We start from the raw sequence: 15,527 nt of genomic DNA on the forward strand, positions 1-15,527 counted from the left end.
TTCCGGAAATCGAACTTGTGTTCTTACGGGTAAGATATTAAGATCGCTTACCACCGCAACAACACATTTATCACAAGTCTGTGTTTGAGTAGATCACAGGAAGTAATCAAGGAAATATTAACCTGCACATCAATCAATACAAGACTGTGTTAATTATTCTGGAAGCAAAGACAAGATCAAGAAAACTAGAAATGTGTCTAATTTTAGTAATGGCAGTAGATACTAAGATAATGAATGGAGATCATAGCTCAATCTAGAAAGAGAAAGAGCTAGAGATAAAAAAGGAAATACATATAATTACTAAGGTTTTTTTTTTTTTTTTTTGTTTGTATTATACGATACAAATTTCTGGACCGACCCGCTAGAACAATCTTAGCAAGAAAAACAAATTAACAGACTCTCCTGTTATTCAGGGACTACTTTTAAGGACAGGAAGAGAGAAGAAAGGGATTAGTTATAAGTAAAGAGACAATAAGGGGCTACCACTATTAGACAACTTCTTTCATTTTCTTATTATTTTTCAAGATATAAACCTTTATTTTCTGGGTTTGTTGCCAGTTCTGCATTCTTTCTGCCAGGAATATTTTCGGGAAAAAACCTGGGTCCGAAAATATGGTTAGAAAGAATGCAGAATTGGCAAGGATAGATCCAGACAAACTAGACAGTGTTTTAGTGGCAATAGACAAGGATAAAGGAAGCCAATATGCCCTTAAATGGACTGTTGATCATATTCTCTCCAGGGGTCAATCTGTCACACTTCTACATGTTAGACAAAAGTCACCATCCCCATGTATGATTCTTTTTTGATTTATGAAAATCTTGTCTCTGTAATAATTTTGTGAATTTGACAAGAAAATTTTGTATCTATATGTTTATACATGTTCATTTCCCACTTTCTTTCACAATAAAAGAGAAGGATGACATTTACAGCTTTTAAAATAACATTATTCTCATTACTATCATTTTCCTGGAAAATTGATAACTCCTCTTTTATTCCCTGAAGGAATTGTAAAAATGTATAACACCAGAATCTCATCACGTGAAGGAGGTAGTAATTTGTTATCCAAAAGAACTTAAAACTTTCCATTTTATTTTTGGAGCTGCAGTGGGAGATGTTAATGAAGCTGTTGCAAGAACTCATAGCAAACAGCTTGAATCTGAAGCCAGAGAATTGTTCCTTCCATTCCGCTGCTTCTGCACGAGGAAAGATGTGAGTTATCTTCTGCTTCTCTGTTCATTCGCGTTCTTCTCTCATCAGCAAAATTGTTATTTGCAAATACTGTAATCGACCTGTTAATCTCGTTATTGATCTTTCATGCAGATAAAATGTCAGGAAGTCATAGTTGATGATACAGATATAACCAAAGCAATAGTAGAATATGCTACTTCACATGTAATAGAAACTCTAATACTTGGTGCACCAACAAGAGGCCTCCTTGCCAGGTATATACCATTTACGAGGTCCACCATTTTAGCTTATATATGACAATCAGATGATATATCATGGCAACTGTATAATCTTCCTCTCTTTAAGAGATGGGTTTTGATGTGATTACCTTGTGCGATCTGCACAGAAGATTCAAGAGCACAGATGTTCCAAGCAATGTGTCAAAAGCTGCACCAGACTTCTGCACTGTATATGTGATCAGTAAAGGAAAGGTTTCTGCTGTACGGTCAGCTAGTGCTCCAGCACCACCAAAATCTACTCCTCAAATTCAGAAAGTTCATTCTCTAGTTGATTTACCTCACAGAACGAGCCAAATTCCTAGAGGTTTCCTTATATAAGTAGCATCATGCCATTTTTAACCATAACTGGGTTTTCTCATTGCTCATAAGCATTTTATCTATCTATCTCTTTTACAGAACCAGAGAGAGCAGTCACACTGCATAGCCTTTGTGAAGATGCAGAAATTATCAGGTAAATTTAATAGATTAACTATTCTGAGGTAAAAGGGTATATAATGATGATCTTCAATTTATCAACATTTAGTAAATAATTGAGGCTAATTGCAGAATTAACTTCTAAATTAATAAATGCGTCTTCTTGTTTCTTCCATCAATGACACAGCATATACTTGCCTACAAAATTGGAACAGGTCTCCATTTAATAGAACTAGAGGTTCAATTGGCAAACCATACGATCCTTACCCATCAGAAATGGATATATCATCTATAAGCAGTGGGGGGCCATCCTTGGATCGTATGCATCCAGCTTTCTACGAAAACTCAGAACCTGAAATAAGCCCTAGGAAAAGTGGCATAGACTACGATTTTAGAAGCTTTGGGTCAAATTATTCAGCAGGAACATCAACAGATATTGGTTCACAATATAATTATTCCGGATGCAGCTCACAGGACAGTGGGCAACCATCTTGGTATTCACAGAACATAGTAAGGACATAACTCAGAAAAGAGCATCAGCTACATCTGAATGCATAACATGAGATTTATTTAATAAGATAAATAGAAGGTAGAAACTAATGGATTTTTCATTCACAATTTATAGGAAGGTGTGGAATCCGAGATGAGGAGACTCAGACTGGAGCTGAAGCAAACGATGGACATGTATAATACAGCATACAAGGAGGCAGTCTCAGCAAAACAGAAGGTACTTATGGTTAAAATCTAGCTTTTCATACTTTATTTATTTACACTAATACAAATGAAATTTGTCGTTGAGCAATAATTACTAATAACATTATGACAAAATCTCCTCAGACTACGGATTATCAACGCTGGAAAATTGAAGAAGAACATAGATATGAGGAGGCACGAATGGCAGAGGAAGCTGCATTGGCACTAGCAGAGAAGGAGAAAGCAAAGAGCAAGATAGATGCCGAAGCAGCTCAAGCGGCTTGGAAACTGGCTGACCTGGAAGAACAAAGAAGAATAAGTGCAGAAATGAAAGCTCTCAAAGACATTGGGGAGAAGCAGTCACGGGAATCTTGGGTGCCAACTGATCTTAGGTACCGAAGGTACACTGTTGAGGAGATTGAAACAGCAACGAAAGACTTCTCAGACTCTCTCAAGATTGGAGAAGGAGGTTACGGCCCAGTTTACAAGTGTTACCTGGATCATACAGAAGTTGCCGTTAAAGTTCTAAGTTGTGACGCAGATCAAGGAAAGTCACAGTTTCAGCAAGAGGTTTGAAACTTCGCTAATCAAGATTAGACTTTCTTCAAAATGATAGATGTTTTAATCTCAATTATAATATTAGGCGACTTCATTGCAGGTTGAAGTGTTATCCCGCATACGGCATCCAAACATGGTTCTCCTCCTTGGAGCTTGCCCAGAGTATGGTTGCCTGGTCTATGAATATATGGCAAATGGCAGTTTAGATGATCGTATTTTCAGGAAAGGACACACCCCATCTCTTCCTTGGCAAATGAGATTCAGAATTGCGGCAGAGATTGCCACTGGGCTTCTTTTCCTGCACCAAACCAAGCCAGAACCTCTAGTGCACCGTGACCTAAAACCTGGAAATATTTTACTCGACCGTCATTTTGTCAGCAAGATTAGTGATGTTGGCTTGGCAAGACTTGTCCCTCCATCCATAGCTAATTCTGTTACGCAATATCGCATGACTTCAACAGCAGGAACATTTTGTTACATTGATCCAGAATATCAACAAACCGGAATGCTCGGGACAAAATCTGATATTTACTCACTTGGGATCATGCTTCTGCAAATAATAACAGCCAAGCCACCAATGGGTTTAGCTCATCAAGTTGAAAGTGCCATTGAGGATGGAACTTTTCTTCAGGTGCTTGACCCAACTGTTCCTGACTGGCCTCTAGAGGAGACCTTGAGTTTTGCCGAGCTAGCTCTTCAATGTGCAGAACTAAGAAAAAAGGACAGACCGGATCTCGGGAAGGTCATATTACCTGAGCTTAACAGATTGAGAGAACTTGCAGATGCAAGTATGCCCTACTTCATGTTTGGAGGTATATCTAGCACAACAAGTACAATAAATCACAGGCATATTTCCTCACTTCAAGTGAGTTAGTCATCCTGCAGATTTTTTGAATTGAATAAGCATATTCATTAAAGAACCTCATTTTTTCTAAGAACGAATATTTACTAATTGCATAGCGTTCTACAGCTACCATGACCTTTGCAAATTTTGTAATTCACTTATTGACTGACTGACTTATTGGCTGTCAGGAGACGATGAGTGATGTACCACATTCTGCATCTGATTTCTCAAGCTTTTCAAGTTCATCATCTTATGGCCGTAGAAGACAATAGTTACATCTGGATGATACTTAAAGTTCACAGTGGTTGTGCCTGGATCACCAAACTTGAGGAAACAGGTCCAACCTAATAGTCAGGGAAAGAAACCTAATGTGGTCCAACAGAAAGAAGTGAAATAACTATGTAATTTTGCTTTACTTGTAATTATTTTTTGTTTCATCTCCAAGATACTCCTGTGAATACAGTTTGAGGTTGTTTCATCAAGTTTGATCTCAACAGGGTCAGGTTTGGGTGAGGGAGTATGTGGAAAGGGGAACACTACCCTGATTCTGTAATTCAGTAGGGTATCAGAACAACCATTTTGCTTCTTTACTTAACAAAGAATACATTGTTTTTGCGAAAGAATACATATTTTATATAAAGGGTACTGTTAAAACATATTCGGAAAGTATCATTGATTGGTTTCTGTGCTATAGATGTATAGAGACCATTGCTTCACCATGTAATGTTTTGTAATTGTAATGCATATTTTTGTTTTTCATTGATCATGAGTATAATATGGCAGGGTACAAAATAATTAAAGCACTTTGTGTTCAACGCATCCAGAACCTTGAATTCCTAGTCAGTAATCTTAAATTTTGGATTTTTTTAAGAAAATAAAATAGCTATGGAAAATACTAAAGAAAAGAACTTTCCCTTGTTTGGGAAATGAGGAAAATGATGAAGAAAGTAAAAGTTTTCTTATTTTCCACCTGAACTTACATACTTGGATCCTCTCCAATCTTAAGAGAAAATCAACTAAAAAACAAAGTGGTACCAGGAGTCGCATCTGAAGCTGAGCCTTGGAGTGATAGAGAGAGAGAGAGAGAGAAAGAACACTTAGAGGACAAAAAGAGAACGTCGGAAGCAAAGATTAAGAACGATGAATTGGATAAACAGCATAAATAGAGGAAATTGAAGACACAGATTTCAGATTTTTAAAAATATAATGAAACTTTAGCATGGGTTAAGAGAGTGGACTTTGATCACAGAGAACCATCCACACTTAAGCCTGATGGATATCATGACCAATTTGGGTAATCAAATCCTTAAAAAACTTCTTCATGGTATTACCTCTATGCCAAGTAATAGAGAACTAATGAAAATATAGACTTTTTTTAAAAAAAAAAAAAAAAAAAAAAAAGATTTTACTTTCTAGAAGCAAATGCACACCTAAATTTAAACAAAGTATAATTTACTGGACAGCAATGTGGCCATCTCAAGAATATGTTTACAAATGTAGGCATGTGTTTTTCAAATGCATCAAGCAAGCAGAGAAGTCCATATTTGATAACATTTATATCTGAATATAGTACCATATCCTCCAAAATGGAAGACCTGATAACAACAAAACCAGTAAAAATGCTTAAATGCAGCATAAAGACTGTTTTTCCCGTTAACTAGAGAGAGAGAATGGGGGTAACCATTGCCTTGGAAACAAATCATATCAAACCCTGAGGCTCCAAAAACATTCTGCTTTACAGCACCGAACGAGATCAATAAGTGAGCTATTTCTGGAGGATAGGGGTGGAGGGCTTGGCAAATTTGGTCATTTCCATTTCATCTTTAAATGCCTTTCATTAGGTAATTTTCTTGATCCTTTTGCAGTCTCCCTTCTTGTAAGAGCCATCACCTCTGCGTCTACTGGGTTCAGCCTCATTGTAATGGTTGTCATCATGACATCTTTTACTTTCTCTCATCATAGAACTGCGGTTTTTCTCATCTTGAGCATATGCTAGGCAGGCACCGCATTTCTTCACTGTGCATTGAGCATCTAAGGGTTTTTGGTATCTATCTAGAAAACTAAATTCAATAGAAACCTCATTGTAATAATGTTCACTTAAAATATCGTATCTTTCAGCATATAAAGATGGATCAAATCCCAGAAGCACATGATCTGATGTAACTGATCTTGGACGGCTTTCCTCGCTATCCCAGCCACCAAAAGAGGATCTGAAATGGAAGTGCTTACAATAGTTATCTTTGAAATGGTAACTGCGTATCACCTCGAAACCACCATCATCAAAATAGTCCTTGAACTTAACAACGACGCAGAAGCTGAAACCCAAGAACTTGCAATTAAACCAATGTGTAGGCTGATGAATTGTTAGTGCAGATCCCCTGCTTTGATTGACAAACCACTTTGGAATTGTTTTTCCAGGGAAGTGACAACTGTAAGTGTATCGTCCTCGTAAAAAAGAAACCTGTAAGATGAACACAATTTGAACATGACAGAGGCATAAAAACAACTACAACAAGAGAGAGAGAGACCTGAGCATATAGTAGGAAATTCCTCCATGTATCCCGATCCAACTCGAAGCAATTAGTAAAAATGAACTCAAAATTGTACTTCTTGAGTCTGGTAAATAAGCTAGATACTGTTTCCAGCGAAGTGCATTCATGTGCATCTAGTAATATTAGACGTGGTGGAAGCTGTGGCAGTGATTGGAACCTCTTGCAATATTTTAAGCCAAGGTAAAGCAACCTTGTAAGTTCACTGATGCCTGCAGGTAGGATATCAAAATTGTTTTCACTTAGATCTAATTCTTTCACTGAGGATAAGCAACTGATGCTATCTGGTATGTCTGACAGATTGCAACCACTGAGGACTAGTTTCCACAAAGAAGTTAGACATCCAACGTTCTCTGGCAATTTCTCAGGGTATTTGCAGTTACTCAATGTCAACTCAGTAAGTCTTTGTAGATTTTCAATTTGAGAGGGTAATCCTTTTATGCTTGTTCCATTTACATAAAGTATTTCGAAAAGTTTCAACTGAAAAATACTGCTAGGGAGACTCTCAAGTTTTGTACAGTTTCTCAATGCCAAGTCAACGAGCCCAGAGAGACATCCAATTGAGCTGGGAACTTCCTTTATTGCAGTCCCACTTAAGTCCAACTTCTTTATGTTCCCTGAAATCTATGGAAATCTGGTGACTTTTGAGCAACCATAGAGAGACAGAGATTGAAGAGATTTCCATAAAGAAATCATCCCTAAGGCTTTTGCAGGATCTCAAATTCAAATAGTTAAGCTTGTTACGATATCGAATTGATGAGAAAACCTCCACCAAACTAATACAGTGCGCAATATCTATTTCCTCAAGATTTGTGGGCAGTGAGAGGTCTGGAACTGCAATTAGATGGTCACAGAAACGAAGGATACATGCATTCATGTTGGTTTAGAAGAACAGAGAATTAAGAAAGAGAAGGAAAATTCTGCAGAGAATTATGTAAGTGTGGAGAGAAAAGATATAATCTATATTATAGCAGAGTGAAAGTATTTATACAAGAGCTATTCTAAAGTTTGTTCATCAAACCTCCATAAATCAAGGAAGTTTGTCTTCCAAACTAAAGCTTAAAGCAAGGTACATCATAGATTTTTCAACTACTGCTACTTGACTTCAACTAACACAAGAGATGGAGATTAAAAGATAACAAAGTACAACAAAATCTAAATGACTTCATCAAAATAATCTCCAATCAGCTACACTATCTTCATCAGCAAAATAAATCCAAAATCTGTCAGCAACACTTGAATCGATTTTACTTCAATGGAGCTGTAGCTGTAACCTTTAACAATTCAGATATTAATCATGCCTGGACTCCAGACCAAAGTTCTTCAACCTTACTATCAGTCAGGACAAGTTCCACAAGATTCTGCGGAAGAAAATTAGATGGCAAAGATTTCAGAGGATATCCTTGCCAACGTAGATAACTTAACTTACCAGGAAGAGATATGAGACCATGAGGAAGTTGCAGTTTGTAGTTTCCAAATTCTGAAGTATAGAATCCGAGCAATCTAAGATTACTCATTGCTTTGAATGCTTCAAAATTTACTTGGATCTCTCCTGTTCTAGAGATGTTTAAGGACATGGTTTCAATGCTTCTAGCCCCCTAGAAACCAAAACGAAAGGACAATAAGAAACACAATTACGTAGGTGTAGTCACAATTACAGCTCTTCCCAATAAAAAACTATATTGCACAAGCTTTCACTGTCACCTAAGAAAAGGATAGTTAACACGTTAAGCTCTCACCGTGTTTTTTATTAGTACATAGTTTATATCCTTGGCTATCCACAATCTGCTGCGTTTTCCAGGCTCTTTGCTATGTTCTCTACAAACAATTTCCCAACCCATTTATTGCAATAAACCATGCATCTGTACTTTGTTGTCAAAAATTGTAACGGGGCACTTATCCCTGAGAATGCTTAACCCAATATCTGTAAAAAAAACCACAGCCATCAAGTACTCTTTTCACAAGATCAATTTCCTTGCCTTTAAAGAAACAGGCAATATCAAGAAATATGTCTTTCTCTTCATTTTCCAGTCCATCATAACTAAATCTTCAACACATTTAGAATTTCTTCATTAGGAACTTCTTTAAGCTTATTCAAGGCACTTTTCCATTCTGGCTTTGTCTTGCCAAATAAAGAGGAGCCCAAGACTTTAAGAGCAAATGGATCGCCTTTAACATGATGTACCACTTCAGTTGATAGATCCAAATAATCTTTTTTGGGAAGGTCTCACTTAAATGCACTCATAACAAAAAGTTGAAGAGCATCATCATAATTTAATTCCTTAACCTCATATGTTTCATCAACTGCGTTCTTTAGTACATGATTGTCTCGTGATGTTATGATAATTCTACTTCCTAAGCCAAACCAACATTGCTTTCCAACTAAAACTTCTATATGCTGTAAACTATTCACATCATCAATGACTAATTGAACCTTCTTACTTTGAAGTCTGTGCCTTATAAAAGTGAATCCAAAATCTCGTGTCACCAGTTCAAGTCTGGTTCCTGACACATGATAAATTTGTGTATGAGTATCTATTTTCTTTCCCCAACAGTTCACCGAGGAGTTTCTTTCGTAAATGAGTCAGACCATGTTTCTCCGACCCTTCCCACACATCTGCAACAAAACAAGATGATTCAAATTGACAAGACTTTTCTTTAAAAATAGCAGCAGCGATGGTTGTCTTACCTATACCACCCATTCCCCATATTCCAATAATGAGAACATCAGTCAATCCAGTACATAGCAACTCTTGAATCTCTGCTAAACGTGATTGGATGCCAACTAAACCCTGAATTTCATTATGATGTAGACAATTCAGTTTCACTAAAATATCCCGAACAACTTCGTCAATAAATTTCAATTTGATCCTGCAAAATACGAAGAGCAAAGAGAGTGTGAGAGGCCAACTGAAACCTGATGCAGATAATAAAATACACACATGACTGTGGACTTCCATCAGCAGTAATAAGTGGAATATACATCAGTGATATGGTTACATTTATTTTGTCCTTTTTAAGACACAAAATACTTCCTTTTTCATCCACATGTAATATACTTGTGAAATTTACTTCCTTGGTGACAAAACATAAAGCTAAACTAGCTAGCCGTTATTAAAAACACCAATAGAAGTTAGAAAGACAAACAAGTTCTTCTAAAAATTTGTTTTGTTTTCTCATAAGTTAATTAGTTAAATAAACAATTAGAGAACAAAACCTCTCTCCTTTGCTGTCTCATTCAGCAAGAACTTATTACAAACAGCTTTAGAATCTTTGTTAGTTTCCACCAGCTAAATCTCAAACCAGCATTATGCAAATTTCCCATTGCTCTCACAATAACACAATAATTTCAGAGCATAATTGAATGTGACTCCCTTTTTGTTTCTCTTCGAAAGTAATACTTCATCCACACATGTCTTCATATTTTAAATTTTTAGTACCTACACTTTCAGTAGAGAAAATAAGTCCAAAAGCTTCCCAAATATCACATTTGTTTCCCATTTTCCGGACAAAGTTCTCAACTTACAGGACCAAAATAACTTTCGATTTCATTAATTTATGATACATCATCACATGTCCTAAGATCACAAACAAAAGATGGCAAAACAATTCCACATGCTTACTGCTTAAATGTTTGAAGCAAACCCTTCCTTCTCCCACATATTAACAATTGAAACAGAAGAGAAAGACAGTTATTGCCGGGTAGCTAAAAAAACCCAACCAGAAAGATAGGCAACTTTTTCCAGAGCAGCCCTCCACCCATACACTCTGTTCATCTCCTCCTTAAATTGTTCTTCAAGGTTGAAAATTGCCTCCCCAAAATCCCCACTCAGCTTCCCAACATCTAATGGATCTACATGGTTGAAAACAGGTAAAACAATCAGCCCTTTTCCTCTCTTGCAATCAAGAATCTTTACAAGTAAATCCAAGCACAAGCTTGATGGGGCATAGTCCTTAGAAAAGATTATCAATGCTAGCTTTGATTCTTCTATCACTTCTGTAACTGCAAGCCATAATTCATCCCCTCTATTAAGTGAATCAGCCATGAAGGTCTTGAGTTGCTTCTGGGACAGAACAGTATAAAGATGACTTGTAAAGTTAATGCAGGAGTCCTCACTTCCTGTGAAACTAAGAAATACTTCATATTTTTCTTCCACTCGAAGAGAAGAATTAGATGATGATGAACAGGAAGCCATATTAGAAAGTTTAACAAAGATTTTCGAATCTTGAGAGATGAAAGTGTAGTGCTTTATTGTGAGAATATCACCATCTTCATGGCAAACAACCAAAACTTTGTCTTATTTGAGACTATTTTCAGTCATTTCAACAGTTGTCTAATGGGGAAAAGAAGGTAAGCGTTTAAATAATCAATATGATTTCAATATGTTAATAAATAAATAAAAAATATTAATTAACTTTTTTAATTACGTAAGCGTTTAGATAATTATAAATAGAATAATAAAGTAGCTAAGCTAATTATTTATTATCTTTAATAATTATAAATATAATAATTCAATGGGGCTACGGCGTAATTGGGGAAGAGAAGTAGGTAATCGCCACCCTCTCTGACTTACCTTCACTTGTCGTCTTCTTTGCACTTCTCTAGAACCATGAAGTAGACATTCCTAAAACGCAACGTCAAAATAGACCCTCGTTCTTAAATTTAGATCCATACTCTCCTGTAACGGAAAGGTAAGATTTTTTGAGATTCCTGAGATCAGTATTTCAAAAAGATTTGAATTTGCTTCCGATCATCCATTTCTTCGTGGAAGCAAATTGCCAATCGGAATTGTTTTTATTTGGCCAGTAATGGAGAATTCAGGTGATTCTGTAAATAGAGAGGACGTCAATGGAGGAGAGACAAGAAATGACGCTGCAGCTTCTTCTGCTAGTTGTTGTTCTTCAGCATTAACATCTGGGTATCGATTGTTTGGTCGGCAAGTCTCACTTCATCAATTTATGGGAGGTGGCAAAGGTAATTTGAGAAGAAAAAGGAAAAAAATTGGTCTTTTTTGTTTGTATTTTTCAATTTTTAAGTCTTGATCAAGTTGCCACTAGAAATGCAGTTCTACTTTTAATTGAAAATTATTCAACAATAGGTTCTCTAGCATATTTAAAGTTGTTTTTTTTATTATTATTTATTTATGCTGTTTGTTTTATGGAGGAGGATGATGATGAAATGGGTTTCATCATTTGTAGAATGTATAATTTATAACAAACTCTCGTGTGGTTAAGATATCTGAAGTTTGAGCAAACTAGTAATAGATTCTGATTACGGTCTTCTTGGACTGAAACGAAAGATGATTTTTGCTTGAATTCAAGAAGTTCGAAGTGGCATTAGTAGAATAAATTAGTTTGTGCTTTATTGATTTCTCTGATTTCTATGAAATTGAATTCCAGTTTGAAGTGGCATTAGTAGAATTTTACAAGTTGATGTTTCAACTCTAAACTACCTACAATATTTCAATATTTTCTATTGTGTTATTTCAAAAATGTTCTATTTTACTATCATTATTGTTTGTTTTATGCTGGTTATTCTCAACAGATAAATTACTGATAGTTCAGGTTATGTTGCTACTAGTGTCCAGTTAAAAGTCAAAACTTACATCTTCTGTGACATGGCTCTTGTGTCCATATATTTCTCTTTATTCGATAGTAACACACCAATTCAGAAACTTTTCTTTGAAACTTCATCTGCATATGGAAGAGACACGATAGGAGCATGGGATGAATGTGGATAGTGTCCCTTGGTAGTTATATTGCTATTCGTTCAGAAAAGTTCTCTAATTATATCAAGCTTGGAATTTTGAGGATATACCTCCAGCCTTATTCATTTGTATTTTCATTCATCTTTTCTATTCCTCTTTCTGCATTGCCTCATTGATCGGACTGAATATTTGTTAGGCACCAAGTACTTGGATAGAAAGTTTGTTGATTTGTCTAGCTGATTGATCATTGATGTTTTGAGAAAATTTATCTCATCTTGATGTATTTACTATTGCAACAAATTTGTTACTGTTTGTCATGATTATAGTAGAGAATATAACATTATCTCCAGAATTGCATATTGGTACACCTTTTTCATTTTGTTTCTGCATTTGTTGAAGTTTGACAAATTTGTTTCTTTAATGATAGCTGCCGATGTACTTTTATGGAAGCGGCGGCATGTTTCTTTTGGTGTCATTGTTGTTGCAACAGTTGCATGGTTTATATTTGAACGGTCTGGATTACCATTCTTAACAATTTGTTCGGACGTTTTGCTGGTCGTGACAGTATTACTATTCTTTCATGCCAACTTTGCTGTTATCAGAAATAAGTATGCCCAATATCCACTATTTTGGTCAGTTGTGAGCTCTTTGTTTTGATGCTGAAACCATTTCTAATGGCAACAACTGTTTGTGTTTGAGCAGACAACCCCAATCGTTACCAGAGCTAGTTTTGTCGGAGGAAATGGTTCATAATGCTGCAGCTTCTTTTCGTGTTAAAATCAACAATATGCTTCTTATGGCTCATGACATCACTATTGGAAAAGATTTTAGACTCTTTTTCAAGGTTTGTATTTATTAATTTAAGAAGATTAGATAGCTATATCTTTACAATGATCACTTTTCACCCTAATGAGGCATCATGGTAAGTGATCTGAATTCATTTGTTATATTTTTAATGTTTTTAATTGGCAATTAAAGATGTTGAATTCATTTGCAAAGTCCATTGAATTTGACATAAGTTTGCTCGAAGTGCATTCACTTCCATAAAATTAAAATTTTGGAGTTTTAATAATGAATTTCCTTTTTAAGTTCCAACGCAATGGAAGTGAAATTACATAACTCAATGAAATCTGTAATTTAAATATTTAACATATAAAGTCTAGGAACTACAAATGGATTGTGTTTAATTTTTATAATTTCATCTGCTAAAAATGAATGGAAGGCAAATAGAATCAGTATAACCGATAAACCTCCAACCACCCACCCACCCCCTCCATACCTTGAGTTATTACTTAGTTGCTGGAATATCTGAAAGCAGGTCCCATTATAGCTTATGGATATTGTTTGGAACCCTCGCAATGAGTTTTGCATTTGATTTGGTTAATTTGTTAATTATGCACTCTGATAAGCATGTTTTGGGTCTCAGGACACACCATCCTGAAGGATATTTCTATTGTTTGAATAAATGATCCTCAGAATCTTTGTTGACAAATCAACAGTATATTTCTTCCATATATGCATTGTTCTGCTGACTAATTTAATCCGGTGATATAAAAGTATTTCTTGTTTGACAGGTGGTGGTTTGTCTATGGCTTCTGTCTGCCATTGGTAGCTACCTATCTTTCTTCACATTGGCCTACATAGGTATGCACTACTTGCCCAAGTTGTTAAGCAAATGCAGGCTCCTCTCTTTGTCAAAATTCTTTTGTACTTTACTCATTTTTACAGTCTGGCTACTCCTTTGGCTAATTGTCATCATTCTCTAGCTCTGAAGTAGCAATGGAAAAGTTTTCTTGCAATATATTATTGATATGTCCTAGAAACCAGATAGATTCACTTTGTATTATGTATGTTTAAAATTGCATCCATATATGCATTGGATGTTTGTGATCAGTAAATGGAGGAGCCAAATATTTATAGGTGTGCCATTGATCGTGGTGACAGGAACCATCTTATCCATTACAATTCCTGCTTTGTATAGCAAATATGAAGAGCGTGTGGATAGATATTGCGGGATGATCCACAGAAAATTATCGCATCACTATAAGATAGTGGATGAGAGTGTTATTAGTAGAATCCCACAGAGTTTATCCAAGGACAAAGATGCATAAGCCTGCAATGCGTACAGGTTATGGTCGAGTTTGCGGTTCAAAAGTTCTAAAAGCTACTACAAAGTCTGCAGAGTTTCAAGTTCTTGGGGCAATGTCGGTTTCTTCTGGGCTACTTACAGTGTTGGGTTCTTCACTGAACAAGAGTAGCTGCTGCCCCTTGTACCCTTGTTATGATAAACAGAACAAAGTGTTTCATAAGCTTCTACGAGCAAGTGAACTTTTGAAATTTGGCTTAAGATCTCATGATCATTAAATTTTTAGAGCTAGTTTGCTTTCCATTTCATGTGGGACTTGCTTTGGGAAAGATGAAATTAGGATGGATTGTAAATTTAGGATAGGATCAGTTTGTACATTGATCTTCTTAGATTGAAAGAACAGGAGGTAATGGATTATGAACAACAATATTTAATGATGTGTATGTTAAAAGCTAGTAAGATTGAAAGACCTGATTATAGTTCTATTTTTGGAGCCATTAAAGCATCATATCTTGAAAAAACAAGCAAAAACGACGACTTTTTTTTTTTTTATTTCTTTTGTATTTTCCTCTTTTAAGACATTATTAATAATGAGAAGTGGATAAATTTCTTTGGTAATAGAACAACAAAACAGTACATTGTCCAATTGAAGCATGTTTATACAGGAACGAAGCTAATGTTGTAGTTGCCTTTCTTGTTCAATTACATTTTGTAAGCATCGTCCAAAAACAGAACAAAAATTTGAAAAGTTGTTATACTGGACAGAAAATATTTCCTTATCGTTCTTGACTGTCAGGCCAAGGTAGAAGCAATTCTTTGGCTTTCTTTAACCAAACGTCGTAAATCTCATCGAAGAACAGAACAAAATGCACCTGCCAACAATAATTTTAAGTAAAACCCAATAAGTTTTTAAGGACATGTGACTAGTAAAAATGGTAAATTTCTGCTATTATAGGGCAGAGATTATAAGATTGCTGGAGTTTGATAAGTTTTTGTTGATTAAATTTTTTTTAAAAAAAAAAAAAGTGATATAGGGTATATAGCATGAAGCAAAATAAAAATATAAATGATACCTCTTTCAAGTCATCTTTAAATTCTTTGATTGTGGATATAGATATTGCAGCAGCTTCCTCATGAGGATACCTAAAATAGCAAATAGAAAGAAAAACAACGACTTTCGAGAGAGAAATGAACTCCCCACACAGGAA

At 35.6% G+C, this 15,527-nt stretch overlaps 2 protein-coding genes and 1 pseudogene across 6 annotated transcripts; 2 read left to right on the forward strand and 1 right to left on the reverse strand.

The window, feature by feature from the left end:
• The first annotated feature begins 517 nt into the window (after window positions 1–517).
• Window positions 518–4,735, forward strand: LOC105649237 (U-box domain-containing protein 52). 3 transcript variants are annotated; one of them, XM_020685276.3, is made up of 10 exons: window positions 518–790; window positions 1,107–1,210; window positions 1,322–1,443; window positions 1,575–1,771; window positions 1,864–1,918; window positions 2,097–2,391; window positions 2,507–2,608; window positions 2,719–3,144; window positions 3,233–3,944; window positions 4,165–4,735. In XM_020685276.3, the coding sequence occupies exons 1-10, from the start codon at window positions 613–615 to the stop codon at window positions 4,176–4,178; spliced, it is 2,205 nt and encodes a 734-aa protein (XP_020540935.1). In that variant the 5' UTR covers window positions 518–612; the 3' UTR covers window positions 4,179–4,735. The 3 variants fall into 3 exon arrangements, with proteins under 3 accessions (XP_020540935.1, XP_020540934.1, XP_012091219.1); XM_020685275.3 differs by having other exon boundaries at window positions 1,578–1,771; window positions 3,233–3,997; XM_012235829.4 differs by having other exon boundaries at window positions 519–790; window positions 3,233–3,997.
• A 784-nt stretch (window positions 4,736–5,519) lies between these two features.
• Window positions 5,520–10,923, reverse strand: LOC105649236 (disease resistance-like protein DSC1; annotated as a pseudogene). The gene is made up of 6 exons (XR_016321458.1): window positions 10,225–10,923; window positions 9,065–9,396; window positions 8,265–9,015; window positions 7,816–8,123; window positions 6,505–7,406; window positions 5,520–6,437 (listed from the first exon to the last, which is right to left on the reverse strand). The product of XR_016321458.1 is annotated as a disease resistance-like protein DSC1 (transcript).
• Window positions 10,924–11,064: 141 nt separating this feature from the next.
• Window positions 11,065–14,804, forward strand: LOC105649187 (Reticulon family protein). Of its 2 annotated transcripts, XM_012235764.4 has the most exons (6): window positions 11,065–11,217; window positions 11,333–11,500; window positions 12,661–12,841; window positions 12,936–13,077; window positions 13,808–13,877; window positions 14,178–14,804. In XM_012235764.4, exons 2-6 carry the CDS (start codon window positions 11,335–11,337, stop codon window positions 14,342–14,344), a joined length of 726 nt encoding a protein of 241 aa, XP_012091154.1. In that variant the 5' UTR covers window positions 11,065–11,217; window positions 11,333–11,334; the 3' UTR covers window positions 14,345–14,804. The 2 variants fall into 2 exon arrangements, with proteins under 2 accessions (XP_012091154.1, XP_012091153.1); XM_012235763.4 differs by having other exon boundaries at window positions 11,072–11,500.
• The last annotated feature ends 723 nt before the right edge of the window (window positions 14,805–15,527 follow it).

This window comes from Jatropha curcas, chromosome 6, assembly GCF_041381405.1.
Source record: "Jatropha curcas cultivar XTBG-Jc1 chromosome 6, XTBG_Jcur_1.0, whole genome shotgun sequence".
NCBI lineage: Eukaryota > Viridiplantae > Streptophyta > Magnoliopsida > Malpighiales > Euphorbiaceae > Jatropha > Jatropha curcas.